Raw genomic sequence first — 22,212 nt, forward strand, 5'->3', positions numbered from 1 at the left:
TTATTCTAAATATAGTGCAAATAACGTAACTAAAGTGCATAATATTTTATAATTACTCGTAATTTGTTTTATGGTGCAAGAATGGTTTTAAAACACGACGTTTTTCATAGTCTTTATAACAGTGCTTAAAGTGACATCAGATGAAGTGACGGTATGGAAAAAATATGACCACTTCAAGCAGTAATTTTGACAACCCTGAAGAGCATTTCTACTCTTGACATTTTTGCATTATTTTTGATGTGAAAAATCTATAGGAAGAGAGAGAGAGAGAGAGAGAGAGAGACCCACTATAATCAGCCTAACAGAAATAAATATTTATTATTCAATGAATATTTTCCATTGTAAAATGAAATCTTTGAGTTTTACGTCCCACGGTTATGCCGATTAGGCTAAAGGAGACGGTGATGATAAGTAATGAATGAAATTGTGGAATGCAGAATGTGGGAGGAAACGGGAGAACCCCGAGAAAACCCACGCACACGGTGTTTGTCCACCACAAAGTTCACTTGGCGGGGGCTGGGATCGAACCCGGGACCTCAAGCACCTGAGGTGAACGCTCTACCACTGAGCGAGAATTCTCTGACAAGTTCCATTCCCAATTCCAACCTCTGCACAGATATCATGTATGGTACGTCGACGATCCTTATTCACAGCCGCCCTCACTTCTTCCACTTTTAAGGGACTTGTTGCCGTGCACAGTCTACCCTATCGAACATCAGCAGCAGTCGATGTTCTGCCTTTCTTGAAAGTCCAAACCACTTAAATGTTCGGCTACGGCTCATGCATGAATCACCAAAATCGTGTTTCAACATTTCATAAGTTTCACTTCCCGTTTTACCCAATTTCACACAGAATTTGATGCACACCCTTTGTTCTTCAACTTCCGCCAACAGGTAAGAAAAATCGCAGACGGCTAATGCAACCCACGTACGAAAACACATGCAACATTCAAACGCTTCCACTTTAAACTACGCTACTCGGCACACTGGCTCACAAGATACCACCGCAACACATCCTAGCGGAAAACTTGTGAACTGCAAGTGGTTTGCATGTTATGAGCACTGTCCTGTGATTTATGGATACGCCTACGTATATGATTTTTGATCCAGAAGTTCCAATTGTTATAAAGAGAACGTATAAATATATCACTACAGTTATTGCCTTTACTGTCAATTCCTTCACTATCCGGAATACGCATACCTATATAAATATTTAACGCGATTTTGTTACTTAATGTGGTTGATTCATCAACAATAATGCCTATCATAGACTTAGCACTTGTAATTTTCTCAATAAGTCTACTTTTCATTGCAGCACTCATGTGGCTTACAATGCTCACGCATACAAAATTACTGTGTAAAATTCGCCCCATATCAAGACCGTTGGATACTTGAAGATCTATTAAATGGGAATGATCCAGAAACGACTTGTCTTGTTTTGCAACATAGTATGCTGTGCGAGAAGTTCGACATGTTGTTACAAACCTACATTTGCTTTCACTGTCAAAGTTTTTCTAAGCTCTGGTTTTCAGCCTCCAAGAGCATTTTTGCTGTGGTACAGTGGGCAATACTTTTCTTATATTCAAAAACTTTCTCCAGTAATGAATGTTGTTGCATTTCCGTTGTAGACTCGAAAGGTTTAACACTACGCGCAATCCACTGCTGTGCCAGCAATACGCCAACACCTGAATACAATTTCAAGTTCTGAACTTTATGACATGTTACAAAACCTAGAGTATTCGAGACAATTAACCACGGGTACTTTTCTTTAAATATTTTAACTTAGTCTGGTTCCAACACAAAGGTGCACTATTGGATTTCAATAATTGGCCACTGGTATCACTTAAACTTGCTCCGGTAGATTTCTCCTGTAGACTTTCGGAGTCTTTCTGTGAAAGGCTTACACCGGAGTTACTTTTCATCACATTACCTCTGGAAGCACTGAAATATGATTCTATTGACCGCTTGGTATGCTTCATTTTACATAATTAGCACAGACAATCACAACATTAAAGGAGCAAAGCAACGCACTTAGAAACGGACTGAATGTTGCTCGCATCTATAGCCAACTGAATTAGGCATACGTAGTTCGCATCGGCCAGATGTCGAAAACTTAATGCGCAGGTGCTGTAGTAAGCCTGGAACTACGCGAACTAGACAAACTAAATGAATTGTTCTTTTGAACTGATCTTTATTCCGAACTAGTCCTTGGGAACTAACCGGAATTTTGCTTCTCTAAACTGAATGAACTTAAAAGGAAAATTTTTGAGTATCCACATATAAAACTATAAAATAAAAGGTAAGCGGCTTGGAAGGATTAGGCTTGCTATTGTTCAACTAGTCTTTAGACTTCCATAAGAATCAGCAATAGTGATTACGAAGCAATAATGAACAATAGTGATTACGAAGTGGGAAAAAAGCAGAGGTGGTATGCTTTCCTAAGATTTTGCTTGACCTTATCGACGATCTAAATGTGGAAGAACACGGATGGTACGTTTACTTAAACGTCGTATTTACAATAACATAATGATACGACGCGGCCTTTAAGTGGATTAAAACAAGAAAACACATATATGTCCATATACTTTCTCGTATCGTTTTCTAGGTTTTGTAGGTACTCTCGTCTCGTCTCTAATATCTAGTGTTTAATTATTCTTTCCATCTGATTTCCATTTTCAAAAGCTTTTTCTGATCTTTTCTCGTCTCGTGGTTAACACTAATTTTCTTATAATTGTAAATACAATGTTTAAAAGAATATTTTTGAATATAAAAAAGGGTCCTGCCAATGTCAAAGGCAGATCCAGGTTGAACAGTTTAAGTGGGCGGTACGGTAGTTAGATTTTTTTTCAGGTGTGGTGGTGGAATTGCTCGCACAAATGTTGAAAAAATCAAGAGCATAAATTCTGATATTGAATAGGGTGATAGGTAACTGTTATTTACTTTCGAAGCAGCAGCAACGAAATCTTTGATACTACAAACATATTTGTTGACTCAAGGCTAACATCGTACTTATTGCTGTGTAAAAGCTGTTTTTTTCTATACGCCAATTACAATTCAAATCAGTAATTACTACCGGTATGCCATACCGGCCGAGTTTGTAACTTTCGGATGCATAACCGCCTCATACCGGCTCACTTTAAGCATTGCTTTATAATGTTAATGTTAATGTCAGTTTTGGTTCCAGCAATACATGTAAATGCAAATTGTAACTGAAACTAAACGTAACTGATAACTTTTCAGTAACACTAGTTGTTCCTCTAAGCCTTAGGCCTGGTGTACACAAAACCATGCTTAATTAAAAGTTCTAATTACACCCTAGTTATATTTCACTTGTTTTAGTTTGACCACCGACCACCTCGAACTCGATCCATACTATATAGCTATATGCAACTATTCAAGGACTTACAGTTAGTAATACACATTGTGTTGATTTTTGGTTTGGTTTGTTTTAGTTTAACGTCCCACGTTTTTTCTAGGGCGTCTAAAGGAGACGTGGAGCTAATGATTATAATGTAATCCGAACCTTTTCGGTCGTTCAACTGTATCCCCACCGGAAATCGAATTCGGGACCACGCGAACCGAAGTCAAGCGTGCTAGCCGCTAGACCAAACGGAGGTCCTCACACTGTGTTGATTTAAATCATTGAGTCAGTGTTTCAGATTCGAAGATCAAAAACTAGCGTGTCTGTGTTCCAAAGGTAGCGGATTTGAACTATTTGTAGGCCAAATATATAGGAATTATTTGGCGACTAATGACTGGTACTAAGGAAATAATTTTTAACATGGGCTGGAAAATGTGCTGGGCATATTGCAAGAAATTATGTTCGATGGACAACAAGAATTCTAGACAGGATACCACGAAATAAAAACAGCCTAGGAAACGTCCTTATACAAGAAGGTTTAACGAAATCAAGAACAACTGGAGAGTAACCTGAAAAAGAATTGCTCAATATAGATAGTTGTGGAGAAGACTTGGAAAGACATTCATCCAGCAGTAGTTTGATAATGGTTGATTATGATTATGGCTATGATTTTATTATATCTGGACCTCAGAGGTAAACTAAACCAAGTCAAAATTTCCTAATTTTACAGGAGAAGCGAAAAACAGGTTCCTTTAAGACATATAATACTATTTTTCAAACTATACTAAGTAGTTATAAAGTAATAGGATGCTTTTAGACTTACATTATTACACCACTAGAAAGAACATAGAGTATTAAAAAAGTATTATTAACTGAATTTCGACCAAAAAGTGACCAATACATTACGACTTTATGAACTTGTATAAGAAACAGGGTGTACTTAAAGTTAGACGCGAACTATACGAAACATCGGACTTTAAATTTAACTTGTTTGGTGATCCAACCCGAGACCACAGATAGCAAAGATGAGTGCCGTAGCTCTCACCACAAGGTTAAGGAAATACCTTTTTAAAGTGTCAATTAAATACTGAGATGTGAAACGGCAATAAAGCATTTGATCAATTTGAAACAAAATATATTGTAGTAATAATTTGTTCAATTTCTTAAGATAATGAACGTTATATTTTGTTTTTAAAATGACAGTGAAAGCAGAACGTATTGGATAATAACTGAGAAATTGTAAAATTTCAATTTCGGCACAATTAAATACATTCGTTCTGCTATGTATTGCATTATGCGTTAGGAGGTATTGAACAATTCTGATTCAAAGGAAGGGAATACACTACTGTATAGTACTGGAGTTAATTTAATAGAGTTTAATTGTATAGGCAGTACTGAGGCTATTTGAGACAAAGTCTATTGCTGAAAGTGAAATGTGGGTTACTATTAGTGTTTTATCCCAGGTATGTTATACCCACTGATGATTGAAACTGGAACACACGCATGGAAAGCATTAAAGTTAGCAAGAGGTACATTATACCATAATTCTAAGTCAAGAATGAAGGCAGAAAATAAGAAGCGGAATACGACAGACTATACGATAATAATACTTTCACAATTTTAATTTCACACTATTTATTTCGAGACCTCCGAGACCGAGACCGAGATCGAGACAAGCATCTGTTGACCGAGACGAAATCGAGACGGCGATTTTTCACTAGAGACGAGATCGAAACCGAGACCGCTGCTTATCAACCGAGACGAGACCGAGACTTTACAAAGTCTCGTCTCGATACCATCCCTGCCAGGGCCTACCAACAGACAGAATACATGATAATAATGATGATAATAACTTGAAGATAAGCACATGTTTTTCGTTCTTTTTAAAAGGTAAGGAGAAACAGAAGTAATTTTAAAAAGTAACAATTGTTTATCTTATGTTATTTTATGGACTGTCTATACATTGAAACCCTTCTGTCAATTTTATTATGTTAAAAACAATAATACCAGTGGCACATTTAGGATTTCGAATACGGGGAATAAATGCAAAATAGAAACAAAACTGGTTTCATCACACTATTATTGCATATCGAATGAAAAAAATGCCTTAAAAACTTTTTTTTGCGAAAGATCTCAATCCCTAAAGGTCTTTATAAGTACGTCTCTGAGTAATTCCGAACTTCCCCTTATGTATCCAGAAATATTCTCCAGAAAGATTTTCTTGAAATAAAACCTGCATAGGTAATTTCAGTTTTTCATCGATATATTACTATATTATTGATGATCATGTAAAAATATCTCAAACTCTGGAAGGGCAATTGCCCCTCTTAAATGTCGATCCTGGTTGCAAATATTCCAATTAATTATTGTCTATATGCTACTCATACGACCAATACATTACATTTCAATTAGTTTAGAAGAAAAATATGTGATATAAATACTTACAAAGTAGAGGAAGCCAAATTGGTCTCTTGATGTTTCAATTGCCCATCCAACGCTATTCCCCTTCTGTCGCGGTTGGTATCCAATGTTGGAACTAGGTACATTATTTTCTGCAGGCTTGATCCCGGTTGTATAGGACATCCTTCTCTGTAAAGAACCAGTAAATATCCTGTTATTTTAAAAACAATAAGTTCTATATTTAAGTTAAAACTGCCTCCCATGCGTGAACTTTATTCTGCTGTTTCATTCGTAATCACTGTACTAACATTTAGAGGTACTTTCTTTACATCACTCATGCATTTATCTGAACACGCTCAAGCTCAAGTTGAGTAAGCTCAGGGAACCGAGACCATCAACAAAGTAATCTACTATTACCTGTAAAACATAGCATGTAACATTACCCGTCCAAACATGTTGTGCCTGTACCTAGGATGAGGGGCCAACTCTCCATGTTTCCTCTATGTTTAAACCTCTGTTCGGTAGGAGTCACATAAGGTTTTCAATTATTGCTCTCTAATCACACGTACGTAGTATTGTTTTCTACTTTTGTCGTACAGTAACAAAGACATTCATCTTCGCTCATCTATTCGGAAAGTTGATTATCTAGAGGTATTTCTGTCGCATATGCACTGAAGAAATCACTCCCAGTTCACTGCATTGAAAGGATAGATACCAAATTTGGAAAAGACAGAAATAATGTTATGAAAGATAAAGTTTGTGGACAATTCTTTTCCAGAGTTCCAGCAACGGAATAGACATTATTAACGAAAAATCATGCATATATTTCTAAAAGAAATGTACCTGGTTTAATCTATTTGTTGTAACAAGGTTTACTTTCGTAGCACTGAGAATTACACATAGACCCTATTCCCTCCGCTTCTACAGGTTCATTTCCTGCTTTTACACTTAGTAGTACAATAATGAAAGCAAATGATAAATGAAAGCAAAATATAAGAGGAGTAATTGAATGAAATATCAAATATAGCTTTAAAAACCACACATCACACCTGATTTAAACTATTTGTCAAAACAGGGATTACCTTCGTGGCACTAAGAATTAAGCATGTCTCATCTGTTTCTGCAAGTACATTTCTTGCTTTTATACTTAGTAGTACAGTGGCATTGGAAGTAGAATATAAAAGGAGTAATTGAATGAAATCTAAAATATATTTTTTTTAAAAAATCACACATCACACCTGATTTAAACTATTTGTTACAACAAGGCTTACTTTCGTGATACTAAACTATGACTCTGACTAAATTTTACTCTTAATACATGTAATTAATATATGCCATTCTGTTCGCGGGGCTCCTAATGCTTACGGGCCCCCGGCCAAGTGGATATGGTACCGTTAAAATGGGCCTGCTACTCTCGGTTGTCAAGTACACACAACAACATATTGCAATAGAGGTATATCCATGGACTCCATAACGGAGGGTATGGCCTCTCCCTAACAAGTAAATGAATAGTTTGTACTATTAAGTTTCTGGGCATATGCAAATATTTTCTGAATTTTATACGGCAGTAGTTTCTTTATTTTTACGTTTACAGCTTCTGTTGTAAAAATATATACTATGTCTAGGAAGTATTCTGCACACCCCTAACACTCGCCCGAATTTCCTTACACACATCCCTGGGTATAAAAATGTTGTTTTGTTTGAGTTCGTATAAAACGGTATATTATTATCCTAGATGCACACTCTCTTATATTTTGAATATCCCACTAAATAAAAGTTCCTGGCGTTCTTACTGATTATGTCATGTGACACTGCCGTGAATACCGAGATGGTATCAAATAAATCAGCCAGCCTCAGTGCGATTTCTTTGGATATCCTTTCTCTTATTATAACTATATTAAAAATATAAAACCAGAGAATATAAGCGGTTAGCGTAACGAGTCTTTGACGCGGGAGACCCGGGTTCGATTCCCAGCGAGAGCTCGTGTGATTCGGATTCAACGTTAATCAGTAGGTCCACGTCTCATATAGCCTCGCTGCTGAACGGGACGTTAAACTCCAGATGAAACCAAATCAAAAAAAAAAAAAAAAAAGAGAGAGAGAGAGAGAGAGAGAATATACTTTGCCCTGTCCTGCGACAAATCCCGTGGATGTATTTTTTAATCAAGTCAGGAAAACCGAATACATACTATTGCGTACTGAATAGGTGGCTGCTTATGAAGGCTTGTCTTCTAACTCGAATAACCCAGTGGAAAATATGTCTTCCATCTTCCGTCAGTTTCTTAAGATTTGTGATCGTCTCATCACCATTTCATTTTGTCTGCAGTCGATAACCGTTTCAAGCTGATTATATCTTTACATAAGTAGTACCTACGATGCTCTCACTAGCGTGAATTAGGCTTTCCTTACTTGAATTCTTTTCAAAAGGATGCGGTTGTCAAGAAATCTTTGAACTAACGAATTCATATCAATGTGCATTTCATTATGTCTTACAAATATAAACTTATAGAAACATAGACTTCACTATTGTATTTCTCGTAAAATTCTAGCCCAATTTGATATATTACATGACCCACTGCATATTTTAAAAAGTGGAGCGAGATACAAAACGGCCGAATTCAAGATGGCGACCATGATAAGCATACCCTCAAATAGATGTCTACTTCCTCCCGGTGTCGGTTAATGTGTTTTTGTTTTCATCCCTTTACCCGTTTTACAAACAAAATGACATTTTTAAACTTGAAACACATTGTTATGGATTATTCTGATCAATCATTTTTTTCGCCACTGCGGCCGTTCTTATGGACGGAAGCATTTTAAATTTTGCTTACACTCGTTTCTTGATATTCCACACTTCTCTGCCAAGTTTGGTCAAGAAATTTAATTTCGTCATCGATAGCAGGGCCGTGCCGTCGGGGGGGCGAGCGGGGCGACGGCCCCGGGCGCCGGAGTAAGGGGGCGAAAAATTCGGGAGAGAAAAGGAAAAAAAGATAGGAAAAATTGCTTGGAATATATGTATGGGGCGCCGTCGTATACTCTCGCCCCGGGCCCTGATTTTCCACGGCACGGCCCTGATCGATAGGTTTAAATGTAAGAGAAGAAAACTAGAAAATACTGGTACAGAACCTTCTTGAAAAATGGCGAGGCACAAGGGTGAAATATGTATTTTAAAATTAATTCATTTCCGTTTCAGTTATTCCTCTAAAAAATTAGCTGCTATAAGCAATGAACAAGATGAGCGTTTTGACCAGAACATTTTGCAGATGGAAAAACGTTATAAAGGGAAATGGAACCCGTCCATGATAAGAGATTACTGTTAGTTCGTCCTGAAAGAGGACTCCACGACTTAGAAAACGGAAAATGTTTCGAAACCGTCTTTGCCGTTAATAATTTTCTTAATCAAGCTTATAAGTAAACATGAAAGGTGTTCCGGGGATAAACTGACAAACTTATCATATTTGTTCAGACCCTCAATACAAGAAAAATATTTTTCTATGACTTTGGTCATTCCTCTTACCCTTTTATTATTCATATCTCCGTAATTAAACGTTTTATATCAAAGTCGCATATTTTTTCTTGTATTGAGGTTCTGAACACATATGCAAAGTTTATCAGCTTTTCTCGGAACACCCTGTATATGAATTCGTAATAACGATATGCATATAAGTTTGTAAATGATGTGTTTGCAATGTTTAGTATCACATACATGTATTTCTTTCATTAAAACATAGAATTTATCCTGATAAACACATTTTATTATATTGGTTCTATAGACCTTGGTGGAAGTAAGTTGTAATCCTGGGGCCCCGTAAAATGTTCCCAATCGGGCCCCGCACTACCTAACGCCGGTCCTGGATGTAGTTATTGTTAGAAACAACTTCTTAACTTACTGTAGAGGTAGTCAGTTCAGTAGGCAGCAATCACTTAACTATTCTTCTCACAATCGTTTCGTCTGGCACACGGTTAAGAGATGCATAAATTTCCATTCCGAGATATATTTTACTAAAGTAGACTAAGAGAAATATGTCCTTTATATCTCGGAACAACTACAATTTTCCGACACTTCCATCACATCCTTAAATGAGAATGATGCAACCTCCACTTCTTTAAGTACTATCATCCTTCACGCTACTGATCATGCAGTTCCAAAAAATACACTTTAACCGGCTTAGCTTACCTTCTCACGCTCTCAAATGTTTTCGCCGTTCTCATGATTATTTAGAAGACTACCGAAAAACATGTGATCAGCACTTTCTTACATCGACAAGTCCAACACATGGTCAAGCATTACATTATTGCTCGAAAACGGCTAGACTGTAGAACTTCTTGCAATATATTGTGCGATGAAACGAACTCTACGAAATTCTGGTATTTATTCAAAAGGCTTACTTATTAAAACCATTGTTCACAGTATCTTATTCTGGTTGATGGTACGGTCTCTACTATTGAGTAGAGAAATCGAGAGATTTTGCCACGGATTTTGAGGGCATTTTAACCTCTCAGTTTGCACAACTTTTAGTCGTCCATCTCATCGTCACATTACTAGTCTCGCGAATGCTAATCGACAGTCGTTTTCACCTGCCATAAAAACCAATAATATATTCCATTCCATATATTCCATATATTCCACAAGCTAGGCTTCAGCAGACAATCCGTGTCTGATGAAGCCAAGTGGATAGTTAGCGAAACTGTTACACGTTATTAATTTTTACAATAAACATATTCTTTTGCTCAGTGAGTACTTTAAATCGGATAAAAATCAACTACATCCGACTGAAACGCTGACAGCTTCTTGTACTAGTAATGATACTGTCGTGTCTCAGAAATTGCCGTAATACATCTCCTGAAGCTGATACTATCTCTTACAATCAACTTTACTAGGCACTATAGCTTTCCGTGTTATTCGCGCAATGCTCTACACGACTATTCTAACTACAGGCTTCTTTTCAATGTTTTGGAAGCCCGCTAAAATAGTAGTATTTCTTACATCTCACAAGGATCCTACGCTTCTTGAATCTTACCGGTCCATTAGTCTAATTAGTTAGACTAATATATCTTAGCAAGACCCTGGAACAGATTCTGGTAAAGTGCCTCCACTCGTACTTACTTACTCATTCTACTCCACCATCTACGCCAACTGACTTTCGGCCGTCATTTAGCACGGTTGATCAACTTTTAAAATTATCAAGCTATCTAGTTAACCACTACAAAAAACGACTGCTTGCTGTTTTATTTTCTTTTCATGTTCAGCGTACTTTCGATACTGTTTGGCATCAGGGACTTATTTTCAAATTATTCCGTATGTTACCTTAATTTACATATGCCTTATCGCCAATTTCCTTCGTCATCGCTCATCATTTATATAAATTGTCCCTTCATCCTGCAAGATAGAGTTCCGCAAGGGTCAGTTTTGACTCCAATAGTCTATCTTTCATACGTAACTGATATGCTGCAACCTGCACCACCAATCTATACTTTATAGTTTGCAGACGATATCATACTATCTCGCTCTGTGTTCGTCGGTAGGTAACTCTATATATATAAATCCATCTAAAACTCAGATGATCTTTTCGGACTCAAACGTAACAAACACTGTCTAGCATGAAATCCTGATTGATTACACCTCACAATTCTAGGTTCCCAATTATTTCCAAACTAGTATTAAGTATCTAGGTGTCACGCTTCCGATAAACACCTCACTTGCGAAGCTTGAAAACGAAAAAAAAAAAAAAATTACAATAAAATAAAATAAACTTCGCGTGGATGAGAGGTGGTGTCGCTAGCGGAAGGAAAGAAAAAAAATCATAAAAGGTTTATAACTAGGTTAAACCATGACTAAATCGCCTTATTACTATTCCTTCCGTATATTGCTCATTTTCTGGTTAAATTTCATATCTGACTTCCGAAGAAAGAAAAAAAAACTATCCAAACAATTTATTGACCGTGTTAATACCGACCACTCCCAGCCACGGCCTCGTTTTCAGTTTTATTAGAAATATGAGAAGGAAAAGAAAAAGAAAGAAAAAAAAAGTAATGAGAGTAGGAGAAAGAGGTAGGAAAGATGAGGAAAGGAATAAGGCAAAGAGGTAACAAAGTAAGAGAAGGAAAGGAAAACAACTATTACTGGATGTCGTTGCAAAATGTAGCAAAGGGAAGTGGATGGTTATTGAACTGAGTTTGTCTTCAAATGCTATTGGGTAAGGATTTAGTACTAAGGTAATCAGATATAGACACATGTTCATACATACAGCTCAGACCTAGACCCAGATAACCACGACTACTGGGTTATCCCAATCTAGCCCCGATCGGTGAAAAAATTTAATTTAATAATTCATCCACTGTTTCCGAAGTACTCAACTAATATCCATTCTTGGAAGTTCAAACGTTGAAATCGACCACACATATAAATTAGCCAAAAAAAAAAATAATCAAAGTTATCAATGTAATATTCATATTTTATGCGTCGATATAAATTTCGATGTATCTGAAAGAAAACATCGTATTCAGGCTCATCCTGCTATGTTAGCTTCTCTTCCAGAGCAGATTTAAACCAGTAGGTATTGGTCCTTCATGACCTTGGTCGTGAACTACCACATATCTTAATCTATTAAGCGTACATTACCAATATTAGTACAGTAAAGAAAAATTGTATCAATACTACAACTTAAAGCTAGATTTATCACCCAATCATACACTCATTCACACAGGACAGTGTATAGGTACTGAAGTTTATAGTCAAAGTAAACCATCTAACTACAATTTTCACAAACATTTATTACATTATTTTAAAGGAAAGAAAGGAAATTCAAAGCACAAATTGTTATTATATGTCAGTAGCATATACATTAATATATATATATATATATATATATATATATATATATATATATATATATATATATATATATATATATATATATTCGTTGTTTGGATTACACAATGGCATCGTTTCAGATGCAGATGAATATATATATAATTTTGTTTACACAGACGAAAAAAAATGATATTATCACATATATGACGTTTTAGATATCGTAAAACAAATTTGTAACTCACAATATGAATCACTAAAATATTTCCCTTACATTATTTATTTAACAGCAATGAACGAGGAAGAGAGAGAGAAAAAAAAGGAATTTTGTTTCTCTGTACGATGTTGCAACCTTGAATATTTTGTTGGGGTTATTGAATTATGTGTGTGCGCGTTTATTGAATATATATATATGTATGTGTCGAAATGTAAATATATATTAAATATGAATAGAATATTAAACTGAAATACCAAATATTAAATTAATTGAAAGGATATATGTAAGGGCGCCGCATTTACCCCGAACGCTAATTGGTTGCCGTGGTTTTTCTTTTAAAGTAATTTCCCTGTGAATGTAGAGAGGTAGAGGTTAAGAATACCGCCGCGTAATAAATATGTTTTTCCAATGAATGTAACTAGTAATTCTAAATGTGATATTGTTTCTAACATGTATTGCGGAATAACGGCAGGTCTTAAACGTAACCTAAACTCATCAACCTGTTTAATATCTGTTCGACGATGACAGGCTACTTGGAAAGTGTACCCTTACACCCCCCCCTTCACCTACATATCCTGAATCCTAATTAGTGGTGTTTTCCTGGATCCCAGCCATCTTCATCCTAGTACTTGTGAAAATGTCGCTCCGAACTGGAATACTCTATATCAGTTTTCTACATAATCAATTAAATAAAATGAAAGGATGTGTCCCGACAAAGAACAGGTGACTTAGATATGGTAAACTGACCAATTAGTAATCGGACCGACCCGAACGAAAATATACTAAGCGTGATATAAACAAAATTTCGTCTTTCAGAATCTCAAGGTGGGAAAACTATTGAAAATGTGAATGTGCGTATAAAGTTGTGTAGCATCTGCTCGATGAGCTATGCTTATGACTATATATATACATATATATAAAAATGAAAAAAAGTAGAGCGAAATAGTTGGACGCTATGAATAGTGCCTAATAGTTGTGATTTTAACGCTTCGTTTGATATATGCGTCAGGACGTATAAATACTATTAAAGATCTGACCTAGAAGGTAAAGACTCATCTTTTAGTTACCCACAAAAGTTTTTTTTTCTCTTCCTCGTTCATTGCTGTTAAATAAATAATGTAAGGGAAATATTTTAGTGATTCATATTGTGAGTTACAAATTTGTTTTACGATATCTAAAACGTCATATATGTGATAATATCATTTTTTTCGTCTGTGTAAACAAAATTATATATATATATATATATTCATCTGCATCTAAAACGATGCCATTGTATAATCCAAACAACGAATATATATATATATATATACAGTGGCGTATTTACGATTTTCTTTCGGGGGGGCTTTGCTAACTTTCGGGGAGGGCTTTGCCTGAAAATGTGAAAATTCTGCAAGATATTTCATATACTTTACTATAGTAAGTAAGATTTCGGGGGGGGGGATTAAGCCCGGAAGCCCCCCCTAAATACGCCACTGTGTATATATATATATATATATATATATATATATATATATATATATATATATATATATATATATATATATATATATATATATGTGTGTGTGTGTGTATTTTAATGTATATGCTACTGACATATAATAACAATTTGTGCTTTGAATTTCTTTTCTTTCCTTTAAATTAATGTAATAAATGTTTGTGAAAATTGTAGTTAGATGGTTTACTTTGACTATAAACTTCAGTACCTATACACTGTCCTGTGTGAATGAGTGTGTGATTGGGTGATAAATCTAGCTTTAAGTTGTAGTATTGATACGAATTTTTTTTTCTGTACTAATATTGGTAATGTACGTTTAATAGTTTAAGATATGTGGTAGTTCACGACCAAGGTCATGAAGGACCAATACCTACTGGTTTAAATCTGCTCTGGGAGAGACGCTAACATAGCAGGATGAGCCTGAATACGACGTTTTCTTTCAGATACATCGAAATTTATATCGACGCATAAAATATGAATATTACATTGATAACTTTGATTATTATTATTATTATTATTATTATTATTATTTTGGCTAATTTATGTGTGGTCGATTTCAAAGTCTGAACTTCCAAGAATGGATATTAGTTGAGTACTTCGGAAACAGTGGATGAATTATTAAATTAAATTTTTTCACCGATCGGAGCTAGATTGAGATAACCCAGTAGTCGTGGTTATCTGGGTCTAGGTCTGAGCTGTATGTATGAACATGTGTCTATATCTGATTACCTTAGTACTAAATCCTTACCCAATAGCATTTGAAGACAAACTCAGTTCAATAACCACCCACTTCCCTTTGCTACATTTTGCAAAGACATCCAATAATAGTTGTTTTCCTTTCCTTCTCTTACTTTGTTACCTCTTTGCCTTATTCCTTTCCTCTTCTTTCCTACCTCTTTCTCCTACTCTCATTACTTATTTTTTTCTTTCTTTTTCTTTTCCTTCTCATATTTCTAATAAAACTGAAAACGAGGCCGTGGCTGGGAGTAGTCGGTATTAACACGGTCAATAAATTGTTTGGATAGTTTTTTTTTTCTTTCTTCGGAAGTCAGATATGAAATTTAACCAGAAAATGAGCAATATACGGAAGGAATAGTAATAAGGCGATTTAGTCATGGTTTAACCTAGTGATAAACCTTTTATGATTTTTTTTCTTTCCTTCCGCTAGCGACACCACCTCCCATCCACGCGAAGTTTATTTTATTTTGTTGTAATTTTTTTCGTTTTCAAGCTCATCTCTCCAATTTAGAAGTTAATATATGCCGACGAATCAATTTGATGGGCGGTTTACAAACGACTAACGAGAATCTTATGCTTTATATATACAAGATTTTTCTTCGTTTTGCTCTTACTCGTGGATATATCGCCTGGTTATCCACTCCGCCAAAGTTCTATGACAGATTACAGATCCTCGAACCTCATGTCTTTCACCTTGGCTACTACTATCTGCACGAATTCCAAAATAAGAAGTCTATCGCCGTTCAACTATAACTAAACTTTTACAGCATCTCTACCGTCTCCGTTGTCTCTATATTCAACACCGTATCAATCCCACTCACCCCATCCTTCTTGAGCTTTTACATTAATCTGCAAGGCTCCACGCTACGCACATTCGCCAGTCAATTATCTTTTTGAACTTCATGACCGTGATCACGCCACTGCTCTCTACGACTCACGTCGTCGCATTTACCATCACCATCGGCATATTTACTGTGCATAATATTGTTATTGCACTCATTTGATCTCACTAACAGGGCTCCCATTTGTTCCAACCCGCTCTGAGTAGCCCCAGAGTAGAAGATTAACACCATCGTCTCAGCTAATATCAAGTGTCTTTATGTAACGTGAACAGCATTTTATGTTACTATCACCTCATCTCTCATCACATTCTTATGTATTATTGACAATAAATCAATAAATAACTAATTCCTGATACCCACTCCTAATACCTTTTTACTATACTTAAATTGATGTAACTGACCCTAGAGAAGATGTTATTTTTTTGACCCGTCAATCTAATAATGGGAATGAAAAGGTTACTTAACATACTTTTGGTCCAATTACGATTCGTTCCTTATCACAGCTTGCCTTGCTCGCTGTCCTTTTTGTAACCTTTGTTTTCTATATCCCTTGAATTCTTCTCTGCATTACCAGGAGCCGTGAGCGTCAGAGTGATCCAGTCAAGATCGCTTTTTGTTACGGTTGAAGTAGGGTGAACTGTTTTACCTAAGCGACTATCGAAACGGGTCATCTCTCTCAATATATCTCATTTATCATCATCAAAACTGTATCCACTGCACCGGAATTTGTGTTTTTTTGTGGGTGGGCTCTGCCCTCATGGTAGGGTATCAGTATTTCAACCAGACATCATCTAGGATTGCCATCTCATCGTACTTGGCCCCGTGCAAACAGACAAGCGTTGCAATCGTAGACTAACATCCATCGTGTACACTTTATCTAATGGATATCTGTTCACTACAGTCGCGCTTCCGTTCACCAGTCCGTGGAGAGCAATCTCCACCGAAATGAAACTAATATCTCCAACAAAGTGAAGGAATAGTTTTCAGCATTATCACGATCAATGAAAGCAAAGACATATCCGTTCTTACATATTAACTACAACGCCAAATACGAGAATCAAAATTACTACTTCGACAAATTAAAAAATATTTGTCAAAGTCTACCATAACTTTGTCAAGACACGGGTGGTATAAATGTTCGTGCCACGGACTAATTTTTCCACGCAACAAATTTTCCTGCGAAATCTTCGTAAAATCAGCCACTTTAAGATCATTACAGCCTACAGGTTCAAAGCAATCCCCGCTACCACGGAAGGCTTTCTCGCTGTCTGCTGTAATTCGTAGTGTAGATCCGACCTTTACTGATAATGAAGTCGAAGAGAAACTGAAATTTGAAGGACATAATAAATCCAACTGCGTTCGTATCTACAATAATCAAGGGCTAAATTACATCGTCTCAAATTAAAAGTATCAACAAATCAGCAGGATACAATGGACGTTTTACTATCTGAAGGGACGTACAACTATAAAAGATGACAGAGAGTTGAACCTTCTCGCACATCCAAACCACTCCCAATCAGATACGAAAAATGCCAGCAATATAATGATCAGACCACAACAGCATTTAAAAAAGAACTCAGTTGCGGATACTGTTCACAATTGCATGTTACCCGTTCGTATCCGAACCTTCAAGCCATACCAGTGTGTGCTATATGCCAAGAGAAGCACTTTACATATAGCTAAAATTGTATATCTCAGCGACAACCAGAACATAGAAAACCAGAACTTGCACTTCCAATCCGCCCACATGAACTTCAACAACCACATTGTCCTGCTCCTTCAATCACAGACAGTTAAAGTTTCTCAGTTACTTTCCTACAATACCTTATGTCTACAAAACATAAATCCGTTCCTTAGGCCTGAAATATTACAAATTCAGTATGCTCTATGTAATATCTCGCAATTAAACTTCTCTGTTACATATGATGAGCTGACTGTATACTTTCATGTTACATCGATCACTTCCACAGTCTAACTTTCCTCTATACATGATGGTTCTCACCTCAATTTTTGTTAATATCACTTTATTAGTTAAACATAAACTTTTTGAACATCTATTTGAGCAGAAAGCCAGTGCCCTTTTGCTTAATGAGACTTTTCTCACCCAAGCATAAACGCAAACCCCAGAACTATCAAGTCGTGCGGGCCGACAACACAAAACCAGTTTAATGAGCAAATGGTGGCGTAGCCATCATAGTCATCGGATTGCAATTTCTCAACATCCGTCTGCTAATCTTTCTCTACCTGAGAATGTAGTAATTACTTCGTACTTTCGTCAAGTTTATGTTACATGTTTGACCATTTATCTAGCCAGGTCATGTCATTCCAGAAGTTCAATGCCCATAAGACATCTTGCCTCATTGTACAACTGTCTGAGTATTCAATCCATTTCGAATACAACGGCGGATGTTGTGAGAGTTTTCACTATCATACACAATCAGTGGAAAGTAGCAGTTTTAGAAAATCTCGATACTGATCATGTACCCATAAAACTAACTATTACCTTTCACAATCATACTGTGTATCCAAATAATATACCGACTCGTCTGACATGTTTTGACAAAGGAAACCGGAGTGCTTGTTGTCAAGCTTTTAATACGCCTTTAGTCAATGCACAGTCTCCTGAGTCTGAAGACCTACACAATACGTTGTACACTTTAACTAGAGTTATAATAGAAGTCGGAAACCAGAACATCCCGACGAAGGAAATTAACGCTTATCGACCACATTTACCTTCTCAATATTTATCACTTATCCAATGTTCTCACAGAACCTTACGTGATCATCGCCAAAGCCATCGAACCGTTTGTAATTATCACATAGCATAGAAATTGCGTAACTGGACCAAACCTTGTAATACACTTAGAGATACTGTCCATCATACCAGATTTTAGAAACAATTCAAAGCAGTGACAGGTAACAATTTTTCCAAGACATATTCCTCAATAGTGAACAACATACTACCGTTCCATACCGATCAGGACAAAGCACATGCTTTCGCTTAATATCTGCAAGGTTCACTTTTGTTCATCTTCAACGTCCTCCACTACCTCGCCCAAAAATAAAAATAACTTTGCCACCTCCAATAGAATGAACACAACACTATGCTCCTGAACCACGAACTTACCAAACCCACCACTGTTACAGATATCAATAAAATAGTTCATCACAGACGAAATATCGCCCTCGGTTTGACCAAATCGCACATAGTCATCTCCAGAAAGTTCCATATTCACTTTTAGAAAGACCTATCCTCAATATTCTATTCCATATTATGCACTGAGTTCATACTGCCTGTTGGAAAACTTCAAAAACTCAGTTTCCTTAACCACATAAATCAGCACCCGCAATAACTTCATATAGTCCAATCCAAGTTACTCCAGTTTTCTGTAAGATAACAGAACGCATACTGGTTAATTGCTTAAACTCTCACGTGTCACTCCGAAACATCATACCTTTGCCCCAAGCTGGTTTCCCTCCCGGCTATTGTATCAACGACCAACTACTGCGACTAACCAATCTGATCACAAATCACTAGAATACTAAATTTACATCATGTTTATTACTGTTTGACTTAGAGAATGCGTTCAGTAAAATTTGGCATCTTGCTCTTATCTATAAACGAACTCAGCTGAAATTCTCAGTTGCCTATGTTAGATTCGTTTAAACATTTTATATATAGACTCACCTTGCTACACTCACTTAATGAACGTTTCATCCAGTTTCACTTTGTCTGGCGAACTTCAGAGTTCACCACTTTCCCCATTACTATATGTTCCTCATGTAGCCAATATGTATGCCATCTTCACCAAAGAGCATTCATTTGTTCCAATATGCAGACGGTACGGATTTTTTTGCGCTGGGAATAAGGATCTAACAAACTAATAAGACTGCACACTACCTTGGATTTGTTTCTAAATTGGTGCAAAACATAGCATCTCAGCATTAATACCACGAAAACTCAGGCAGTGGCGTTCCTGCCCCCTAACTGACGATCGTGCATTCAACGCAATCCAAACCGTGTAGACGTCAACATTGATAATGTGCGAAACAGTGTGCAAAATCAGCCACTTATTTACGCTTAGTGTTCGATCACTACCTGACTTTGCGCCCGCATACAGAAAGCCACCACTCGCCTTAATCTGTTGAAACGGCTTACAGGCACCTAGAACGTATTAGTTTTCTACGTATCCCGTATTATTTAGATACTCTTTGAGCGAAGTATATAAGATTTGACTCCAGGTATTCCATTTTGTTTCCAGACGAACCGTACATTCCGCGAAACCCTAGTCGTATCCGGAGACATTACGAACGTATTAGTTTTCTACGTATCCCTATTATTTAGAAACCCTTCGAGCGAGGTATATAAGCAACAGATTTGATTCCAAGTATTCCATTTTGTTTGAGGTAATGAAATCAGATGAACAGCACATTCCTCCAAACTAGCACTTAGATACTCCACTCTCATTATTATTTGGTCCTTACATATATCAAATGTCTTCTGATCACCCAGATTATGAAGCGGTTCTTGCCTATGCAGCCCTTCTTCCTTTTCCGTACATTGGACCATCATCATATGCGTAATAATCCTTAATGTACTAACACAGCTCCTCCTTATCTCCATTACGTCCAGAGTTGACCCTTGAAAGAAGATATCTTCGTTCGTTATACTAAAAATTTTCTTGTGGATGTACACTTGATATTCATTATCATGTCATAATAAATATTGAATGTCCTTATTCCTTTCTCGCCAAATGCAACAATAAAGAGAAAGTCACATATCCCAACGAACTAAACACGTCTTCCCCACTTGATGCAAATCAGTTCAAACCAGAGGGCGTAACCCTGTAATGGGTACTTGCCTTCGGCTAGCTGGCTAGCGAAGTGAAAAAAGATTACCTAACATCTTTTCTCGATAGAACCTAGCCTCTCTCAGAGCTGTTATTGTACTAACGGTGGCGAAGCATAGCGTACGTATTTCCGAGATTAGTGCAATTACACCCTTATTTTTGATCGGGAGACGAAAGGCTCAGCCTTTCTGAAATCATTAACCACATCCCATGCCTCGCACACGGAACTTCGCATATTCCAGAAAAGTTTCCCACCAACGGTTATGGGATCTCTATCGAACCTCAGCGGGAAACAACACGTCTTCAAAACCGAAAAACATCTAGTCCATCTCAAAGATCAGACGCTTCACCTCCTAGAGATCGGAAACGCTTCCGATCGCCTACTCGTTTTACTTACGCCGAGGCTATATGGATTCCGCCGAAGGCTACACCATCAGGTTCTACTCATCAGGTTCTACTCATCAGGTTCTACTCCAGCAGTCGGCACATCCGTCGTAGCGTAATATCTCAGTAACTATGTTGATATAAAAACTAAAGTTTGTCAGCACATTCAGTTCATAAAGGTGTTTTACCACGCCCATCCATTACATCGGTCAGTCCAGAAACTTGAAGGTCTAACTTGACTCGAGACCCAAAATTTTCCGTGCCCATATATCGGTAATTACTTTGGCCTTAAAGCTGGAATTTGCTACATCAGACAGCCCATAAGACACACTTCCTGGCGCAACCATCGACTAGCTCAGATGCTTTGATATCCCTCAAAGCTTCCTTCTAAAATGCTCGTTCTCCAATATCTGGAGATGTTACGCATGCTGCTCCAAAAGCTGACATTTGCTCACTCATATAGGCCATAAAGTGTATTACATATTTCATTCATTATCTCGACTAACCCTGACACTTGAATCTCTCGTGGAGCTTCCCTCCGAAACTTCCGTTGAATTAAAACAATAAGTAAATAAAAATAAACAATAAAATTGGTTACTGTCAACATAGTACTCACAATTTGCATTTACAATATAATGTTTTCTCCAATTCTTCGAATAATGCTTCAATTATATGGAATAAGTAATGTAATGTTTGTAAAAATGGTGATAGTGGAATGAAGAAAGTGGGAGGAAACGGGAGAACCCCGAGGAAACCTACGCACACGGTGCTTGTCCAACACAAAGTTCACTTGGCGCGAGCTAGGATCGAACCAAAGACTTCAGGCACCACAGGTGAATGCTCTACCAGTGAGCCACTGCAGCCTCGAATGCAATAGCTGTATTGTTTTATAAGCTTGTGCTTAGTAACATAAAAATGTCAATTGTTCGCGAAGGGGAAGAGAGTTGAGGAAAACGCGATGCTCAATACAGTCACACTCACGTCATGGGTTCTTTCATGAACTAGATATGGCTTCTTTTAAAGTATTTACCTTTTGCTTCCCTCAGCGATGAGTTTTCCACGAGGTGCAATGTCTCTGCAGACAAATACCTTAGGGGCAATGTCCCTCTCTTGCC

The 22,212-nt window shown here is 36.9% G+C and overlaps 1 protein-coding gene across 1 annotated transcript in view; it reads right to left on the reverse strand.

Moving 5' to 3' along the window:
- Nucleotides 1-22,212, reverse strand: part of Arr1 (arrestin 1) — a 319,226-nt gene that overhangs the window by 50,502 nt on the left and 246,512 nt on the right. The window contains exon 6 of the mRNA XM_081769254.1: nt 5,806-5,949. Coding sequence (XP_081625380.1) covers nt 5,806-5,949 — 144 coding nt within the window. The remainder of the gene's footprint in view (nt 1-5,805; nt 5,950-22,212) is intronic.

This window comes from Thermobia domestica, chromosome 8 (genome assembly GCF_964235325.1).
Source record: "Thermobia domestica chromosome 8, izTheDome1.hap1.1, whole genome shotgun sequence".
In the NCBI taxonomy this organism is placed as follows: domain Eukaryota; kingdom Metazoa; phylum Arthropoda; class Insecta; order Zygentoma; family Lepismatidae; genus Thermobia; species Thermobia domestica.